Below are 17,129 nucleotides of genomic sequence, written 5' to 3'. Positions count from 1 at the left end.
TTCAGAAAAACAAACCTCAAAAGACAATTTTATTCAACTGGACCTGAGCTGACGACCGACTGCTGCTGACTTAAGGACTTTTTCACGGGAGAAGTAAGATTTCAATCATTTTAAATCCACTATGAGACTCTCCAAGCCCCCACACTTTAGACAATATTAGCAATATTTTCAAGTGGAAGTTGTTTTAAGTATCATAAATGTTGTTTTAGAGAGTATTCAGGTACATTCATCAGTAAAATAACTCAAACTGACTTTAGGACTGAAGTTAGTTACCGTTCAAGGTAGTTTACCTGTGCTCATCTAAGCCAGCTGTAGGCCCATAAACTTCTAGACGAAATAAAATATAAAGTGAAAATAGAAAATTGTCTTTGTTTACACAAATGTCTTTTATGGCAAAGTCGTCAGCATATGTATTGAGTCGATAATAAATAAGGTAATGTTCTGTGTTTACTATCTCAATCTCTATAAATATGAAAAAACGTGTTAAGCCTACCTATTACTAAATTGTATGGTATAGCCTTCCTACTAGCTGTTAAGGTGAAAGAGTTATAATTTAATACAAGCCATTAACTTTTAATTAGATAATGGTACTTTGAATTTTATTTTTTACTTACCAACTTCTTTACTAGAAAATGATTATAACAGCTCTTTGTATGTGATGATATTGAGCAGTGATCTAAAGTTGATATTCTTTTTATCTCCAGATGAGGCGGCGGTACGCCTGGACATCAGTCCTCATCCTGGACCCTAACCGGCCCGGGATCCCACGGCTCATTCTCCGTAGGACCCTGGCACCAGCCTCGCTCTCTGGCTCCTCCTGGGAAGTTAGCTCTCCTTCTTTCTCTTCCTCCTCCTCCTCCTGCTCCTCTTCCTCTTCCTCCTCCGCCTCCTCCCCCTCCTTCTCCTCCTTTGTGTGTTGAAAACCCTTTTACGTACAGTGTTTTTATGAGAAGCCTTATAATTGGCCAATTTTGCGCATTTATTCTGTTACAAAACCATTCTTACTTTTGTTTAGTGTTTTAATTAAACTTTTTTACAGTACAAATTAACAAAAAACAAAAAACTGCAAACATATCCACAGAACAGAACCAGGGGTTGTGATTAGGGTAATGATTAGGGTTAGGGTTAGGATTGTTATTAGGGTTGGGTTAGGGTTGTGATTATGGTTAGGGTTAGGGTTGTGATTATGGTTAGGGTTAAGGTTGTGATTAGGGTTAGGGTTAAGGTTGTGATTAGGGTTAGGGTTAGGGTTGTGATTATGGTTAGGGTTAGGGTTGTGATTAGGGTTAGGTTTAGGGTTGTGATTAGAGTTAGGGTTAATGTTGTGATTAGGGTTGGGCTTAGGGTTGTGATTATGGTTAGGGTTAGGGTTGTGATTATGGTTAGAGTTAAGGTTGTGATTAGGGTTAGGGTTAAGGTTGTGATTAGGGTTAGGGTTGTGATAAGGGTTAGGTTTAGGGTTGTGATTAGAATTAGGGTTAATGTTGTGATTAGGGTTGGGCTTAGGGTTGTGATTATGGTTAGGGTTAAGGTTGTGATTAGGGTTAGGGTTCTGATTAGGGTTAGGGTTGGGGTTGTGATTAGGGTTAGGGTTGGGGTTGTGATTAGGGTTAGGGTTGGGGTTGTGATTAGGGTTAGGGTTGTGATAAGGGTTAGACTTGTGATTAGGGTTAGGGTTGTGATTAGGGTTAGGGTTGTGATAAGGGTTAGAGTTGTGATTAGGGTTAGGGTTAGGGTTGTGATAAGGGTAAGGGTTGTGATTAGGGTTAGGGTTGTGATAAGGGTTAGGATTAGGGTTGTGATTGGGGTTAGGGTTGTTATTAGGGTTATGATTAGGGTTGTGATTGGGGTTAGGGTTGTGATTAGGGTTAGGGTTAGGGATGTGATTAGGGTTAGGCTTGTGATTATGGTTAGGGTTGTGATTAGGGTTAGGGTTGCCATTAGGGTTAGGGTTGTGATAAGGGTTAGGGTTGTGATTAGGGTTAGGGTTGTGATTAGAGTTAGGGTTGTATTTAGGGTTAGGGTTGTGATTAGGGTTAGGGTTAGGGTTGTATTTAGGGTTAGGGTTTTGATTAGGGTTAGGGTTAGGGTTGCGATTAGGGTTAGGGTTGTATTAAGGGTTAGGGTTTTGATTAGGGTTAGGGTTAGGGTTGCGATTAGGGTTAGGGTTGTATTTAGGGTTAGGGTTGCGATAAGGGTTAGGGTTGTGATTAGGGTTAGGGTTGTGATTAGGGTAAGGGATAGGGTTGTGATTAGGGTTAGGGTTTTGATTAGGGTTAGGGTTGTGATAAAGGTAAGGGTTGTGATTAGGGTTAGGGATAGGGTTGTGATTAGGGTTAGGGATAGGGTTGTGATTAGGGTTAGGGATAGGGTTGTGATTAGGGTTAGGGTTAGGGTTGTGGTAAGCGTTAGGTTTAGGGTTGTGATAAGTGTTAGGGTTAGGGTTTTGATTAGGGTTAGGGTTAGGGTTGTGATTAGGGTTAGGGTTATGATTAGGGTTAGGGTTGTGATTAGGGTTAGGGTTGTGATTAGGGTTAGGGTTATGATAAGTGTTAGGGTTAGGGTTTTGATTAGGGTTAGGTTTAGGGTTGTGATAAGTGTTAGGGTTAGGGTTTTGATTAGGGTTAGGGTTAGGGTTTTGATTAGGGTTAGGGTTAGGGTTGTGATTAGGGTTAGGGTTAGGGTTGTGATTAGGGTTAGGGTTAGGGTTGTGATTAGGGTTAGGGTTAGGGTTGTGATTAGGGTTAGTGTTAGGTTGTGATTAGGGTTAGGGTTGTGATTAGGGTTAGGTTTAGGGTTGTGATTAGGGTTATGGTTGTGATTAGGGTTAGGGTTGTGATTAGAGTTAGGGTTAGGGTTGTGATTAGGGTTAGGGTTAGGGCTGTGATTAGAGTTAGGGTTAGGGTTGTGATAAGGGTTAGGGTTATGATTAGGGTTAGGGTTAGGGTTGTGATTAGGGTTAGGGTTGTGATTAGAGTTAGGGTTAGGGTTGTAATTAGGGTTAGGGTTGTGATTAGGGTTAGGGTTGTGATTAGAGTTAGGGTTAGGGTTGTGATTAGGGTTAGGGTTATGATTAGGGTTAGGGTTAGGGTTGTGATTAGGGTTAGGGTTGTATTTAGGGTTAGGGTTGTGATAAGGGTTAGGGTTGTGATTAGGGTTAGGGATAGGGTTGTGATTAGGGTTAGGGTTGTGATTAGGGTTAGGGTTGTATTTAGGGTTAGGGTTGTGATTAGGGTTAGGGTTAGGGTTGTATTTAGGGTTAGGGTTAGGGTTTTGATTAGGGTTAGGGTTGTATTTAGGGTTAGGGTTTTGATTAGGGTTAGGGTTAGGGTTGCGATTAGGGTTAGGGTTGTATTAAGGGTTAGGGTTTTGATTAGGGTTAGGGTTAGGGTTGCGATTAGGGTTAGGGTTGTATTTAGGGTTAGGGTTGCGATAAGGGTTAGGGTTGTGATTAGGGTTAGGGTTGTGATTAGAGTTAGGGCTAGGGATGTGATTAGGGTTAGGCTTGTGATTATGGTTAGGGTTGTGATTAGGGTTAGGGTTGCCATTAGGGTTAGGGTTGTGATAAGGGTTAGGGTTGTGATTAGGGTTAGGGTTGTGATTAGGGTTAGGGTTGTGATTAGAGTTAGGGTTGTATTTAGGGTTAGGGTTGTGATTAGGGTTAGGGTTAGGGTTGTATTTAGAGGAGTGGAGGTCCATTGCTGAGGGTTTTGAGGAGCAGTGGAATTTCCCTCTCTGCTGTGGAGCTCTGGATGGGAAGCACATCATTCTCAAAGCACCCCCTAACTTAGTTCTTCAACTACAAGGGAACCTTTCCTTTTGTTTTCTTTGCTGTTGTAGATGCCAAGTATTGTTTCTGGGTGGTTGATGTCGGGGGGGTTACTGGAGAACAAGCGGTGGTGGGATCCTGGCCAACTCAACCTTTAGTTAGACACTTCATGCTGGCACCCTTCATCTGCCTGCTGACCGGCCATTGCCAGGAGCTGACCACCGAGGACCCCAGCCTCATGTGTTTGTGGCTGACGAGGCCTTTCCCCTCAGGAGAAACCTGATGAGGCCATTCCCTGGGCGTCTGTCCTGAGCTTGGCTGGTGGTGGAGAATGCCTTTGGGATCCTGTCATCTCAGTGGAGGATCTACAGGGGTGCCATCGAGGTCTATTCTTATGTTGCGGAGAAATGCATGAAGGTGACCTGTGTTCTCCACAACTTTATGAGGAGGTCAGTAGGGGCACCTGCAGCAAGGGGCATGGTCGGTGACGTGGATCCACTGCCAGGTCTAGGCAGGGTTGCAGCCAACAAATCTGCCAGGGAAGCTACCCGTGTGAGGGAAACCTCCATGGGATACTTCTCGGCGGAGGGAGCAGCCCCATGGCAACCCACCACATAGTGCACAAAGCAGCACCCCACAACGGCTCTTTTAAGAGCCACCAACATATTTCCATTGAGCAAAGATCCTGCATTATATTTCATATCAGCATCCACATAAATACATAGCTGTGTGGAGTGTTTTATTGTTGCAAATTCTGTTAATGTTGTGATTCTGCATGCTGATGACTTATTTCAGTAAGTTTAATTTCAATCTCATATTTTGTTTCTTCTTTAAAGCTCCTGTGAGGAGTTTTTTAATTTGCTATGAAACAGTTGGAAATGGATACAGATACCTCTTTTTGACCTACAAAAGCAAACAAGACCATAAGCATCAAGATTTAATATTTCTATATAGTGATTTTTAATTCCTTTAACTGCTGAAAGGGGGTTGGTGTCAGACTAGATGATTCAAAGAATGCTGAAGAAACCACAGCACAGCAAATACTAAAAGTGATGCATTTGATTGTAAAAGACAGCAGGATTTTCTTCAGTCAGAACCATAGACTGTATAAAATATGGACGTAGTATCCGTGACGTCACCCATCTGTTTCTGAAGAGCTGTTTTGAGGCCAATCGTCGTCGGCAGCCATATTGCTTCTGTCGAGTGATTGTGATGTAAAGAGGTGGGCTATGAGCCTCCTCGCCAACAGCTACAGTGTTCCCATCTGTCAGTCAAGTCAGCGAAGCTACAACCAGCACACTCCACTCCTCTACCTCCGCCGTGCTGGTTCTGTGGCTTCACTGGAGACAGGGAAACCAGTTGGATGGCGCTGGGGTTAGCAGCAGGCTAGCCGGCCGACAGGTGATTTCAAACTACGTTCACTCTAGATCTAAAGTATTTTTTTTTTCTTTTTACTAAAATTCTCTTTGTTGTCATTTTTTTCAGGACAGGGGGCTGTGGAGAGAAGGAAGAGAGGAGAGGACAGCAGAGGACAGGGGGCTGGAGGGTGTTAAAAAAGTTATCTCACAAAAAAAGGTAAATATTTATCCAACATGTTAATTATAGTCATTACCAGACTTTATGGAGCGTTCAAAAGTTATTTGAAGTTTGTTTTTCAAGTTATAACATCTATACAAAACTATAATAATAAATTAAATAAATAAATAGTTTTTCCTTTATTTTGTTTTAACCCCTTTTGACTTTTTATGTTTCAGAGACAAGAGAGGAGAGGAGAGGAGAGGAGAGGAGAGGAGAGGAGAGGAGAGGAGAGGAGAGGAGAGGAGAGGAGAGGAGAGGAGAGGAGAGGAGAGGAGAGATGAGGAGAGATGAGGAGAGATGAGGAGAGATGAGGAGGTGGAAGGGCAATATCAAGTCTGAACTTTCACTCTAACAGTTACATTTCAACATGTCAAAAAATCATTAAAACTTTTAACGAGCTTTATTTCTTCTTCTTCAGTTTAATGACTTAAAGAAACATTACTCCATTCGGTCTGCAGTGATGATAAATAACTGTTTATGAGGGAGCAGCGGTTCAACAGCTGGTTGAGAGAAGGCCAGACTGTACCTGCAGGTAAGTCTTCAGGTAAGAACTTAAGATCTTGAACTAGAATTCAAATTCAATTTATGTAATTGAATATAATAATATCAATAACATTATTTAAATCCCTAAAGCGTATCTGATCTGAATGTGTTTGAAATGTTTTGAATAATGTGAATTTAACTTTTGTGATGAATTAAGTTGATAAGATTGATTCACGTGTATTTGTCAGACTTGTTGAAACGATTCAGCGAAATGGGTAAGGTATCCTTTCACGCTAATAACAATGGCGTTAGAGGAGAAAAAGACGAACTGTAAAAAAGGGTAAGACACAGGAAGCAAAAAGGTGAGGACAAGTGAGTACGTATGAACTCTCGCATAGCAAAGGTACAAACTCTGAGCTAATTGTGAAGATTGTTATTTAACTAACCTCTTCATGATAATTTTTTTTTTCCAGGACAGGACAGGACAGGACAGAGGATCACAGAAAGGAGAGGATGTGAAAGGAGAGGAGTGGAGGTGGTAGGGAAATATGACTGCAATCTCACACAAAAGGGTAAATATTTATGTCATAGGTTATCTAAAGTTACTGAAGATTTGGTGAAGTGAAGTTACCAGTTCACAACTTATGTTCTTAATGTTAATAATACTTTAATTTGTGTTTAAAGGACAAGGATGGAAAGAAAAAGAAAGGAAAATAAAGGAAAAGGAGGAGAGGAGGTGGGAGGATTAAAAAAGGGACACCTTGCCTGAAAAGGTAAATATTGATTCATTTTATTGTTTTTACTTTATTAATTGCAGTAGCATAAAAGCCCCCCAAAATAACCTTGAACAAAAGGAAACAACAAAAAACGATTGATTCGTTTTCATTTGCATCTTAGGGAAGAGGAGAGGAGAAAAGTGGGATGAAAAGAGGAGGAGAGGAGGTCAGAGGAGAGTGTGAACAGCTGAACTGTCACTCAGAAAGGTAAATATCAATTTATCTAATGCTATAACCAGATTTAATAGAGTGCACTCACAGCTTCATATGGTCTTTAGCCCTTTCAGATGTGTGGCCACTATTCCAATGGTCAGCAATTTGTATTTTAAGAAGAGAGGGAGGACTATTTAGATGGAATAATTCTTTAAACTGTAAGACGGAGAGAAAGTAGAATGAGCTTTGCTGTATTGCCCTCTGTGGTCATCCAATCACTAGGTGGCACTGTTGGCCCTTACATAGTCCTGAAACTTCTGCCTCCTTTGCTTCAGGATGATAGTAATGAGGGCGTTTGTAATGTTAGAGTTCAATTACAAACAAAAAGAGTTGTCTAAATTATTGTGTAGTCGGAAATCTCTTTGTTCTTGAAAATGCTGTCATATTCTGATCAACAGGGCCACCATCTTTATAACCTTGTCTGTTTTGAATTTGTTCTACAGGTAGTACGGAGATCATGAAAAACAATTTTGTGATGGATAAAGAAAATATGTTCACCTTTTTTCTAATGCAACCACTATGTCTGGCATGTCTTTTTAAGAGCGGAGGGGAAAAGACCTGGGAAGACAAGAGGAAGTCAATAAAAACAAGGAAGAGGAAGGGTGTTATATGTGAGCTCTCTTTTAAAAAAGGTATAGTTAATACTTTCCATGTGAACAATTATTCATTCAGTAATGAATACATGTGTTTTTTTTTACTTTTTCCACAAGAAATATAAGAAATTGGGTCTCAACTTAGAAGATACATATCAATCAAGTTGATGTCATGATGTTATATAATGTCATGTACAACATTTAATTACTTTAATTCCTCTGTAATTCTGCTCTATATTAATTCTAATTTTAGTATTAATTTCATTTTAATAGGACCAAATAGCCTCAAAAGTTAACTCATGACACTACATTAAGAGCAGGTCACTAGCATTCTCTTTTGTCTGCCTCTTTTCAGTGAGGGAGAGGAGATGAAGAGGAAGGAGAGGGGAGAGGAAGCAGGAGGACAGTCAGTGCTAACTCTGTTGTGTTAAAGGTAAATAACAACTAATTAAATGTTATAGCCTTCATCAAAGTATATGGATTGAAACTGTGAAGAGAGTGAGTTGGAAACAGTATACATTGAAGAAAATGATCACATGAGAAGTATTTGTTCTAAACATTTGTGTGCGTGTGTATGTGTTTGTGTTTACAGGTAAACAAAGTCAGGAGAAATCTAAGCTGCAGTTTCAAAACCCACATGAAGTGACTGATGTCTGTCTACAGTGACCTTTGTGCTGATCAAACCTTGAAACATTAGTTAAATAAAATGTCAAAGCAATAAGAGGAAATGTCTCAGTTTGGTGTTGAAGTTTATGTTTTATCTCATGGTTTATCTTTGCAGTGGAAATTGTATGATTGAAAATCCAAAGGCCCTGTATTTTTATATCTCAAATACTATTAGGCCTATGGTTTGCACAGGGCACTATGTAAACTCTTTAACAACACACCTTAAGTAAAAGCAAATTGTGGTAACCATTTCCAAACTTCTGCAACCAAGTTATTAGGCTATATTAGTTGAGGGGATTCATCACACCAGATCTGGCTCTCTGACAGTTGTGACAGAGAGGAGGACTCTGTCAAAGCTCCACAGCATCATGGACAACATCCACCACCCTCTCTACAACATGCTGGTGAATCAAAGGGGCACATTCAGTGCAAGACTGATCCCCCCTAAATGCACCACAGAACGACACAGGAAGTCATTCCTGCCTGTGACCATCAGACTGTACAACTCCTCCCCATAGACTGTATATAATAGCTCCTCCCTCTGATGACTGAACTATAGTCTGTACAGTGCAATACACTGCAATACACTGTGCAATACATTGTGCAATATCCCTGCCACTTCAACATCCTGTATATATTATACCTTCATTCCCAGTGCTTTTGTACATAGCGAACTGTAACTATTCCATGTTTCTGTTTATACTTATTATTAATCCAACTTATATTATTTCATTCGTATTTAAATCTTATTTGATTCCTTCTTTCTTTTAATATTTTGACTTTTTCTTACTGTGTATAAGAGCATTCTGGAACAACTGAATTTCCCCCTGGGATAAATAAAGTATGTTTGATTCTGATTCTGATTAATCTTATTGATAGTCAAGCCTATTTGTTGTTTCTTTGTATTTATAGCTAAGGTTATTGTTATTATATTTGTATTTTATTTTTTATTGTAGTTCTTATTCTTATTCCTATTCTTATGCCTTGTACAAAGAGAGCACAGTTTACTAAAGTCAAATTCCTTGTGTGTTCAAGCATACTTGGCGAATAAAGCTGATTCTGATTCTGATTCTGATTCTGATTCTATAAGGACTCTGTGGAAGAAGACTTAAGGTGACAGAATGGGACTGTGCGGGAAACCCACAATGGATTGCACAGAGTCAACAGTTTATCCATTATAGTGAACTTCATACTGAGGAAGAATAATAACTATTCCCCTTTATCCATATAAGTTAAAACTGTTTAGTAGAATTTCATTTTGTATATACAATCAAAGGGTGCCTAACTTTATCCTACTGATAACAACCATAGACACATACAAAAACGAGATGTTATGACAAAACCAAGGAAGCAGAACCTATAAAAGAAAGATTTTGCTAAATATTTTCACATTTAAGTTTTTATGACAGTCACCTCCCATCGCACATCTTTATCTCACACCACTTTGGTTGCAACCAATAGCTTTACGGAGAGGGGGGTTTACACTTATTCTTATTCTAAAACGTACACGCATTGTGGTTAATTCGAGCTTTTGGTGGGTGCTGATGATAAAGTATGATGAGACGTTTTTAAAAAAAATGAGGAGGATATTAGCTCCAGTAACTTTTTTCAAGGCAAACAACATTTCTAAGCCCTGCTCCTCTGGCTTTATGGTTTCGTCCATAACCGGAAGAGACTCTGTTTACAGCGCAGTTAGCATCGTTGATTCGTTAAGGAGTGATTGGGGATTAAGCTTGTGCCTTTGAGTCAAACAGAAGTGAAACATTTGGATCACACGCCGAATCGTGCACCATAATGCGATTAACATGATCGTTTCAAGACGAACAACCGTAGCAATGACAAGCTGGCTAACGTAGCGCTGTTGGTTGGCCAGCTAGGAAACTAACAACACTAGCTAGCTAACTTCTTGAATAGCAGCAGTTCATCCAACACAGTGAAACAGGTAACTGGTGCTAACTTCACCATTTCACAAACATTCAGACTTGTTCGTCACACCATTGACAGGCTCGTGTGTTCATTTTGGCTTGCATGGTTGACGTCCCCTCTAACCTCCACATTGCCCCCCACAGGTCCAGCAACAAGCGCGGCCATGGGTGCGGAGAGCAGCGCGGTGCGGGGCTGCACCCTGGAGGAGCCGCTCCTGACCCTGCCTTCAGGACTCACCATGTACTCGGCGATGCTCCAGGATGGAAAGTCTGCTTCCGTGTTTGTTCACAAGCGAGGCAATGAAGATAAAGTCAACAAAGCAGCCAAGGTAGTTGCTTTGAAACCTTGTGTTGATAGATTATTATACTACTGTCCCTAACGTTCTGCCCTACAGTATGGGTAAATAGTAGTTGTAGTAATTGTAGCAGTTGCTGCATAGTGTTGAGTGCACTGCCCAGAGCCCACGTGGATCAGTCTGTTGTGTCATTCTGTTTGCTCAGGAGATTCACTTTTAACCATTTGCATTATAATGTAAAGTGTTCATTATTTTCTACATAGGTGGAGTACCTTGCATGTCTCCATTACCAGACTATGGCTTCATGCTTTTTATTGACAGCAGTTTGTATTTGATGCAGACTGCTGTATCAGTGCTTTTTGATTTTGGCTATCAAGTTGCATTAAGTTTCTGGCGATGAGATCATGGGAAATAAACAATTGCTTTGTTTTCCTGCAGCACCTCAAAACCTTAAGGCACCCATGTCTGCTGCGTTTCCTGTCCTGCTCGGTGCAGGATGGTGGCATCCACCTCGTGACAGAGAGTGTGCAGCCCCTGGAGCTGCTGCTTGACAGTCTTTCCCCAGAGGAAATCTGCGCAGGCATCTATGACCTCCTGCAGGCACTTGTCTTTCTACATGAGAGGGTGAGCATTACAGAAGCACCGAGTACTGAGTCCAGTTTCAAGCGATCCCCACATTGTTATGTTAAAGAAATGTTGGCTGGAACAGCACCCCTGGACAATTACATTTCTGTCCTATTCTGTAATATACAGACAATGCAAAGTCCTAACCTCTCTTTTGTAACCACCAGGGTAAATCAAGCCACAACAATGTCTGCATTTCATCGATATTTGTCAGTGAAGATGGTCATTGGAAACTAGGAGGGATGGATACTGTGTGCAAGTTTTCTGAAGCAACACCTGAGGTAAATAAATTAATTTGATATTATCACAATATGTAGTCTTTGTGTGTAGTCTTTTTCTCTTTGGTTTAATTAATGAAAAATAATCTACAAACCTTTTTAAATCATTTTCAACTCCTTAGTTTCTGGCAAGCATGAAGAATGTGAGAGAGGCCAGCTGCATTCCCCCAGAAGAGCAGGTAAGCAGACAGAAGGCATTAAATGAAAAATAAATACACAACTCTCTCTTTTGTTCTGAAGTTCTCATGACACATATTGTTGACAGGTTGAGGACTTAAAAATGTTGCAGGATAAAAATGCTCACTCTCGGGACTGTTACTCTTTTGGAGTGATTGTGGAGAGCCTCCTCTCCCTCCTGAATGGTTATGGTGAGTAAAGTTACAGCATGTCATATTTTAAAGCCTGTTAATGAGTGCCCTTCACTGTATTTTCAAATGAGTAAATACAGGTACTAACATCTTCCTCTGCTGTCTCCAGTGTCACAGGAGCTGTCTGACAGCCTGCAGAAAACCTTGCAAGTAGGCCTACTGAACTCTGACCCCTCATCTCGACCTCCACTCAGTTCCTTGCTGACTCATGACTTTTTTAGGTAAGCGTGATTCTATTTACCTTTTGGTTATTATCAATATTTACTAATGATTTTTGTTCTAAATTACTCACATCTTTTCTCTGCAACAGGAATGACTTTCTGGATGTGATGAATTTTCTGAAGAGCCTCACCTTGAAGACTGAAGAAGAAAAAAATGAATTCTTTAAGTAAGAAACTACTTCTGTTCGCTTATTTTAGTCAGTGTGCTCTTTGTAATTTTCAAATTTTGTACATGCATAACACATTATCAAACAAACAAACATGTCAACATTTGGACATACATTTAAATATTATTTTCTTGCAATTTTATTTTGTGTGTTATTGTGTTTCACAGCATTCAGACAAACAATTTATCATTTTTATTTTAGCATTTTTGAGAATTCCCTCAACATGCTCATTGTGTCATTTTTCTGCAGGTTTCTTCTAGATAGGGTCCAGAATCTCCCTGAAGAGCTCACAGCTGCACGCCTTGTCCCCAAACTCCTTAACTCCCTGGTTTTTGCAGAGCCCATGGCTGTCAAAAGTTTTCTGCCTCATCTTTTAAGGCCAAAGAAGGGTAGGATGGCATTAAAGTGTATTATCTCTCTCTCTCACTTCTAATAATAACTCAGATCTTTAATCCCCTATTAAAGAGAAAGACGCAGGTGTGAACCTGTAAGTAGGTGTTGCTCATTCTCCTCTTTATTTGTCTCTGTGCACAGATTCCAGTGTTGGGGGAGTTAGCGGTGAAGAATGCCTACTGTCTGTGGCCCTTTACAGTAAACATGTGATTCCTCAGCTTCTCAAGCTCTTCAAGGTCAACGAGGAACATGTACGGATCGTGCTGCTGGCTAACATCCACATTTACGCTGAGTTCTTTACCCAAGATGAACTCAAAAACCAGATCCTACCTCAGGTGGAGTGTTGATATGATGCTTGAACTCTGTTGTCACACGAAAAATTTGCAATTTCTGCTGAGTTACACAATATTTATTTTTTGTTTGTGGCTGCAGGTTTTATTAGGAATGAGAGACACCAATGACTCCCTGGTTGCCATGACACTGCAGAGTCTGGCAGTGTTGGTGCCCTTGCTGGGGGCTCAAGTGGTTGTGGGTGGAGAGAGAAGCAAGGTCTTTAAACGCACCACGCCCAACTTCACCAGGTCTACAGAGGTCACCCCAGAGAGTAAGTCACACTGACTTTTAATGACAGTAGAAAAATGAAAGCTGTTCTATAAGAAATTCTACATTTAAAAAGACATGTCCATTTATCAAGCATTTAAGTATAAGCAAAATGTGTATATGCACAAAATCGCCTGTATTTTTTAAACTCAAAATTATTAATATTATTTACCAGAAGCCAACTAGCTGAAGTTCTATGATCCTTGCTTTGATATTATATTCAGCTGTAATGAATGACAAAGATAAAAAGGATCAATCAATCAATCTTAATGTGTATTGCGCCAAATCACCACAAACATTATCTCAAGACGCTTTTACAAACATAGCAGGTCGAGACCGTACTCTATGTTATGAACCAGACTCATGTTAGACAACCATCCGCCTCGACTAAGTTGGGGTTGGGAAGAGGGATAGAGGAGAATAAGAGAGAGAGAGAGCAATGATGGTGATGAGACGAACAGCAGTAGTAGGATAGAAAGAGATATAAATGATTTTGCGGGACTGGAGTAATTCAGACTTTTGGGATACTCAGGCCCCCCTTCTCTGAGTATATTTTACAGTGCAGCCATACAGTTGACCATTTGATTGAAGTGATTATTCAGCAATGTGGTAAAAGATATGTATATGCATTCTGTCTTTTAATGTGTGTTATTTGTGAAATGTCTTTGAGTTTTTTGAAAAGCGCTACATAAATAAGATGTATTATTATTATTAGGACTTCAAATAAATGTCCAGATAAATGATTCCCCAGAATAGAATGGTTTAAACTGATATCATTGTTTAACTAGCAGGAGCTCTTGCAGCAGTGTTTTTAATAAGCTAAAGATATTAGCAAAGACGGCAGTGTCTTTTTGGCCTCAAGGTTTAGCAAACAGGTTTTATGAGGGAACCTGATCAAACTAGAAAATCTAGATTTTAATATTTGAATGTCACTCTTTGAATCCCTCAATTGTACACACACAATTAAGCGGATCTTGAGGAGACACATGGGATTACAGAGTTAAAAACCACATCAGCATGAGCAACCTATTTATGATGTTAAAGGTGACATATCATGCAAAATTGACTTTTTAATGGTTCTTTACCTGAAATATGTTTCCCTGGCATGTCTACAAACCCCCCGAGAATGAAAAAAATCCTTTCTGCCCCTGTTTTGATTTCTCCACCTTTCTGTAAATGTGTGTGAAACGAGTCGTTTCAGACTTCCGTGTTTTTGTTACGTAACAACAATATCCGGTCTGTCACGGAGTCAGAGCTCGGAGCTTGTTCAGCCCCTAGACTGTATGAAATAATACTGAATCCCTCCTCCTCCGTTGCACAAATGTGTGCTAACAAGGAGCTTAGGAGGGAGGCATGCTAGTTGTAGGCTGTCTTAATAAACACAAAGGTCGGTTTTACTCCCCACGTCTGCAGATTTGAAGATCTAGTGGATGATTTTTATTTGTCATGGATAAGTGCTAGCGCTAATTAGCATAGCCACATAGCTACATGTTCATAGCTGTGGCTGTGTACCAAGACACACGTCGACATACTGACAAATAAAACAACAAGAAACACTAAATCTGTGACCAATCCTTCATAAAAGGTCCTGCTGCCTTTCTGGCAGAGGTTGGTTTTACTCCCCACGTCTGCAGATTTGAAGATCTAGTGGATAATTTTTATTTATCATGGATAAGTGCTAGCGCTAGTTAGCATAGCCACATAGCTACATGTTCGTAGCTGTGTCCCAAGACACACGTCTACATACTGATAAATAAAACAACAAGAAACACTAAATCTGTGACCAATCGTTCAGAAAGGTCCTGCTGCAGGCGCCTCTCCGTCAGGATCAGATTCTGGATCAGATTCAGAGGGTTGAAGTAACGCGATCTCTGAGCAGCCGTGTATATTCAGCCAACATGTAAACATTAGATCAACGTGCTGGAGAGCCGAGGCACATCCACTTCCGGAGGGGGCGTGGTCAGAGGGAAAACAGAGTGTTCTGAGGAGGACTGAAGAAGAGGGGTTTTCAGGCATGCCAAAATCTGATTTCAAAGTGTTTTTTTGAGCATAAACTTTAAAGACATGTTTTGGGGACCTCTTAGACCAATATATATTGATGAAAAAAGTGTGATATGTCACCTTTAAGTTTTAAAAAGGGAACATTTAAGTTGTCTATTATCTAACTTAACCTTTTGTTTATTTAAGCTTCGCCTGTCCATATAGTTGGAAGCTCACACCCTCAGATGGCCCAGCCCTCAAAAGGCTTAAATTTGTTCCCCAAGCAAATAAGGACTGAAGGCCTGGTCCTGGATCACATGGAAAGCATAGCTTGTAGTAAGGAGGCTCCAAAAAGTTACCCCCCTGCCCCAAAATCAGGTATGACCCCCTCAATATTTATTTGGATTAAATTCAGTTTGACGTTGTTGTCCTGAGAGCTTAATCCATGTTTTCTTTTATTTTGCAGACATTTGTCGACAGATGTCGCTACCTTTGAATGGTTTTCATCAGGTCAGAGAGACGGAGCCACCATCATACGACCCTGAGCAGGCTAAAAGACTAGAACGCCCAGCTGAAGACTGGCCTGACTGGAGTGACCCTGAGGAGGGTGAGAACAGAAATGGACAACCAGTCCAGATCCACATTCAGGCCTCAGACAGAGAAGATCCAGTCAGCAGAGGACTGTCCCTCTCAAACACCAACATGGCAGAGGAGCCGTGGGACGACTTTGAGGACCCTGAGCCTACCTCGGATCTATCCCCCACCGCTCCTTTATCAGAGCCAGTTATACTGACACCGCCCAGAGAGAGCTCTGCCACACCTGTGAAACACGCACCAGAAGCACTGAGACTAGGTTCTTCTAAAGCCCTCAAACTGACGTCAACAATGAGACAGTCCACACAGAGCATGACCACTTCCTCATGGGACGAAAACTGGGCTCAAGAAGACAGAGACTCGCACAAACCTTTAAACCCCAAGTCCAAACCTGCAGCGCCACCAAAAAACGGTGGGACAGAAGGTCTGGGGGAGGAGTTCACTATTAAGGTGAAGAAAAAGGTAGAGCAAGACCCAGAGCTGGATTTGTTTGCAGACATGGTGCCGGACATCAAGCTGCCCTCTTCAGCGATGCTGCCACTGCATGAGACTCTTGATAATGCTAGTGGTGCTGGACTCTCCACAGCCTCTTCAGAAAACACACAATCACTGCAGATTGACCCATCCATCGATACTGTAACACTCACTGCCAAGTTCGCAGCTGCCAACCAGGCTGAGGTGAGTGCTGCTTGCTCTTTTTCCCTCTTTGATGTCACTTAATGTGAAGCAGCGTTTGATCCCATACCCTTAACACCGGCAGCATGGTAATGAGTTGTGAGCTCCATTGAATCATCCCACAATCAGCATTAGTGAAACATGATCAGGAGCAGTTTTTGTAAAATGTTAACTAATATTTTGTTTGCACATAGAGATTAAAGTTTTACTGATGAGGATTTTCTCTACATTCATAAGCGTCCCTGATTGGTTGTTTGATTTTTATTTTCTTTCAGACTGAGGCAGATGGCTGGGGAGATGACCTGAACTGGGAGGATGAGAATGCCTGGTGATGACCTTTTAATCAGTTCAATCCATCAGAAGCAAAAGACCACTTTTAAACTCCTCAGTTTCACCACCTTTGGAAGCACCTGTTCCACATGACTGTTCTTATTGAACAGCACAGTGCAGTTAAGATCATGATGGACTGATATTAATATCCTATGCTGTTCGCTCCCCGACATTTATATCTGTTCATTAAGAAACGTTTTAACTAGAAGGATCGTACGCTTTGAAGTTGGTACAAATGAAGCCATTCTTAATTGTTTGCCAACTGATAAGTCACCTCAATATGAACAGTGATGGAATCAGAGGAGAACATCCTCCTGTTTTTATCTGCTTCTCTCCTTTTTTTTTTTTTTTTATGTGCCAAATTCACGTCTGGCATGAAGATTAAGATACACTTTTCGGCAAGATGTCCAAAATGTGTCCAGGTTGATTTACAGAAAGCTTGCACTTTGAATGAATGTGAAATAGGAATTAACATAATTTATTAGTAGCTTTTTGGTTGCTGGTGAAAGTAAAGATTTTACTGTATCAAATGTGACCCTGCTCTGTTTTGTAAAACCTCTCAGATTGATTAAATATAATTTTTCTTCTGACATTAAGTAC

At 40.7% G+C, this 17,129-nt stretch overlaps 1 protein-coding gene and 1 long non-coding RNA gene across 2 annotated transcripts; both read left to right on the top strand.

Annotated features, from left to right (window-relative positions):
* Positions 1–7,139: 7,139 nt before the first annotated feature.
* On the top strand, positions 7,140–8,590 carry LOC117806577. Its single transcript, XR_004629695.1, has 4 exons — positions 7,140–7,262; positions 7,361–7,451; positions 7,768–7,845; positions 8,005–8,590. It is a non-coding gene; the product is annotated as an uncharacterized LOC117806577 (long non-coding RNA).
* A 1,144-nt stretch (positions 8,591–9,734) lies between these two features.
* Positions 9,735–17,125, top strand: scyl3 (SCY1-like, kinase-like 3). Its single transcript, XM_034705133.1, has 14 exons — positions 9,735–10,020; positions 10,148–10,332; positions 10,738–10,923; positions 11,091–11,204; positions 11,324–11,380; positions 11,467–11,569; positions 11,679–11,790; positions 11,880–11,957; positions 12,207–12,346; positions 12,492–12,685; positions 12,783–12,954; positions 15,138–15,308; positions 15,397–16,202; positions 16,475–17,125. The coding sequence occupies exons 2-14, from the start codon at positions 10,168–10,170 to the stop codon at positions 16,529–16,531; spliced, it is 2,355 nt and encodes a 784-aa protein (XP_034561024.1). The 5' UTR covers positions 9,735–10,020; positions 10,148–10,167; the 3' UTR covers positions 16,532–17,125.
* The last annotated feature ends 4 nt before the right edge of the window (positions 17,126–17,129 follow it).

The sequence above is a fragment of the Notolabrus celidotus genome, chromosome 2, assembly GCF_009762535.1.
Source record: "Notolabrus celidotus isolate fNotCel1 chromosome 2, fNotCel1.pri, whole genome shotgun sequence".
In the NCBI taxonomy this organism is placed as follows: domain Eukaryota; kingdom Metazoa; phylum Chordata; class Actinopteri; order Labriformes; family Labridae; genus Notolabrus; species Notolabrus celidotus.
Note: the sequence above shows the minus strand (reverse complement) of the source record. Positions and strands in the feature narration are given on the sequence as shown.

Bases quoted from the DNA above. Each gene is read 5' to 3' on its own strand.
- scyl3 (XM_034705133.1), top strand. From the start codon at position 10,168: ATGGGTGCGGAGAGCAGCGCGGTGCGGGGCTGCACCCTGGAGGAGCCG. The intron at 10,333-10,737 runs GTAGTTGCTTTG...GTTTTCCTGCAG, and splicing joins AAGTCAACAAAGCAGCCAAG to CACCTCAAAACCTTAAGGCA. The intron at 11,791-11,879 runs GTAAGCGTGATT...TCTCTGCAACAG, and splicing joins CTGACTCATGACTTTTTTAG to GAATGACTTTCTGGATGTGA.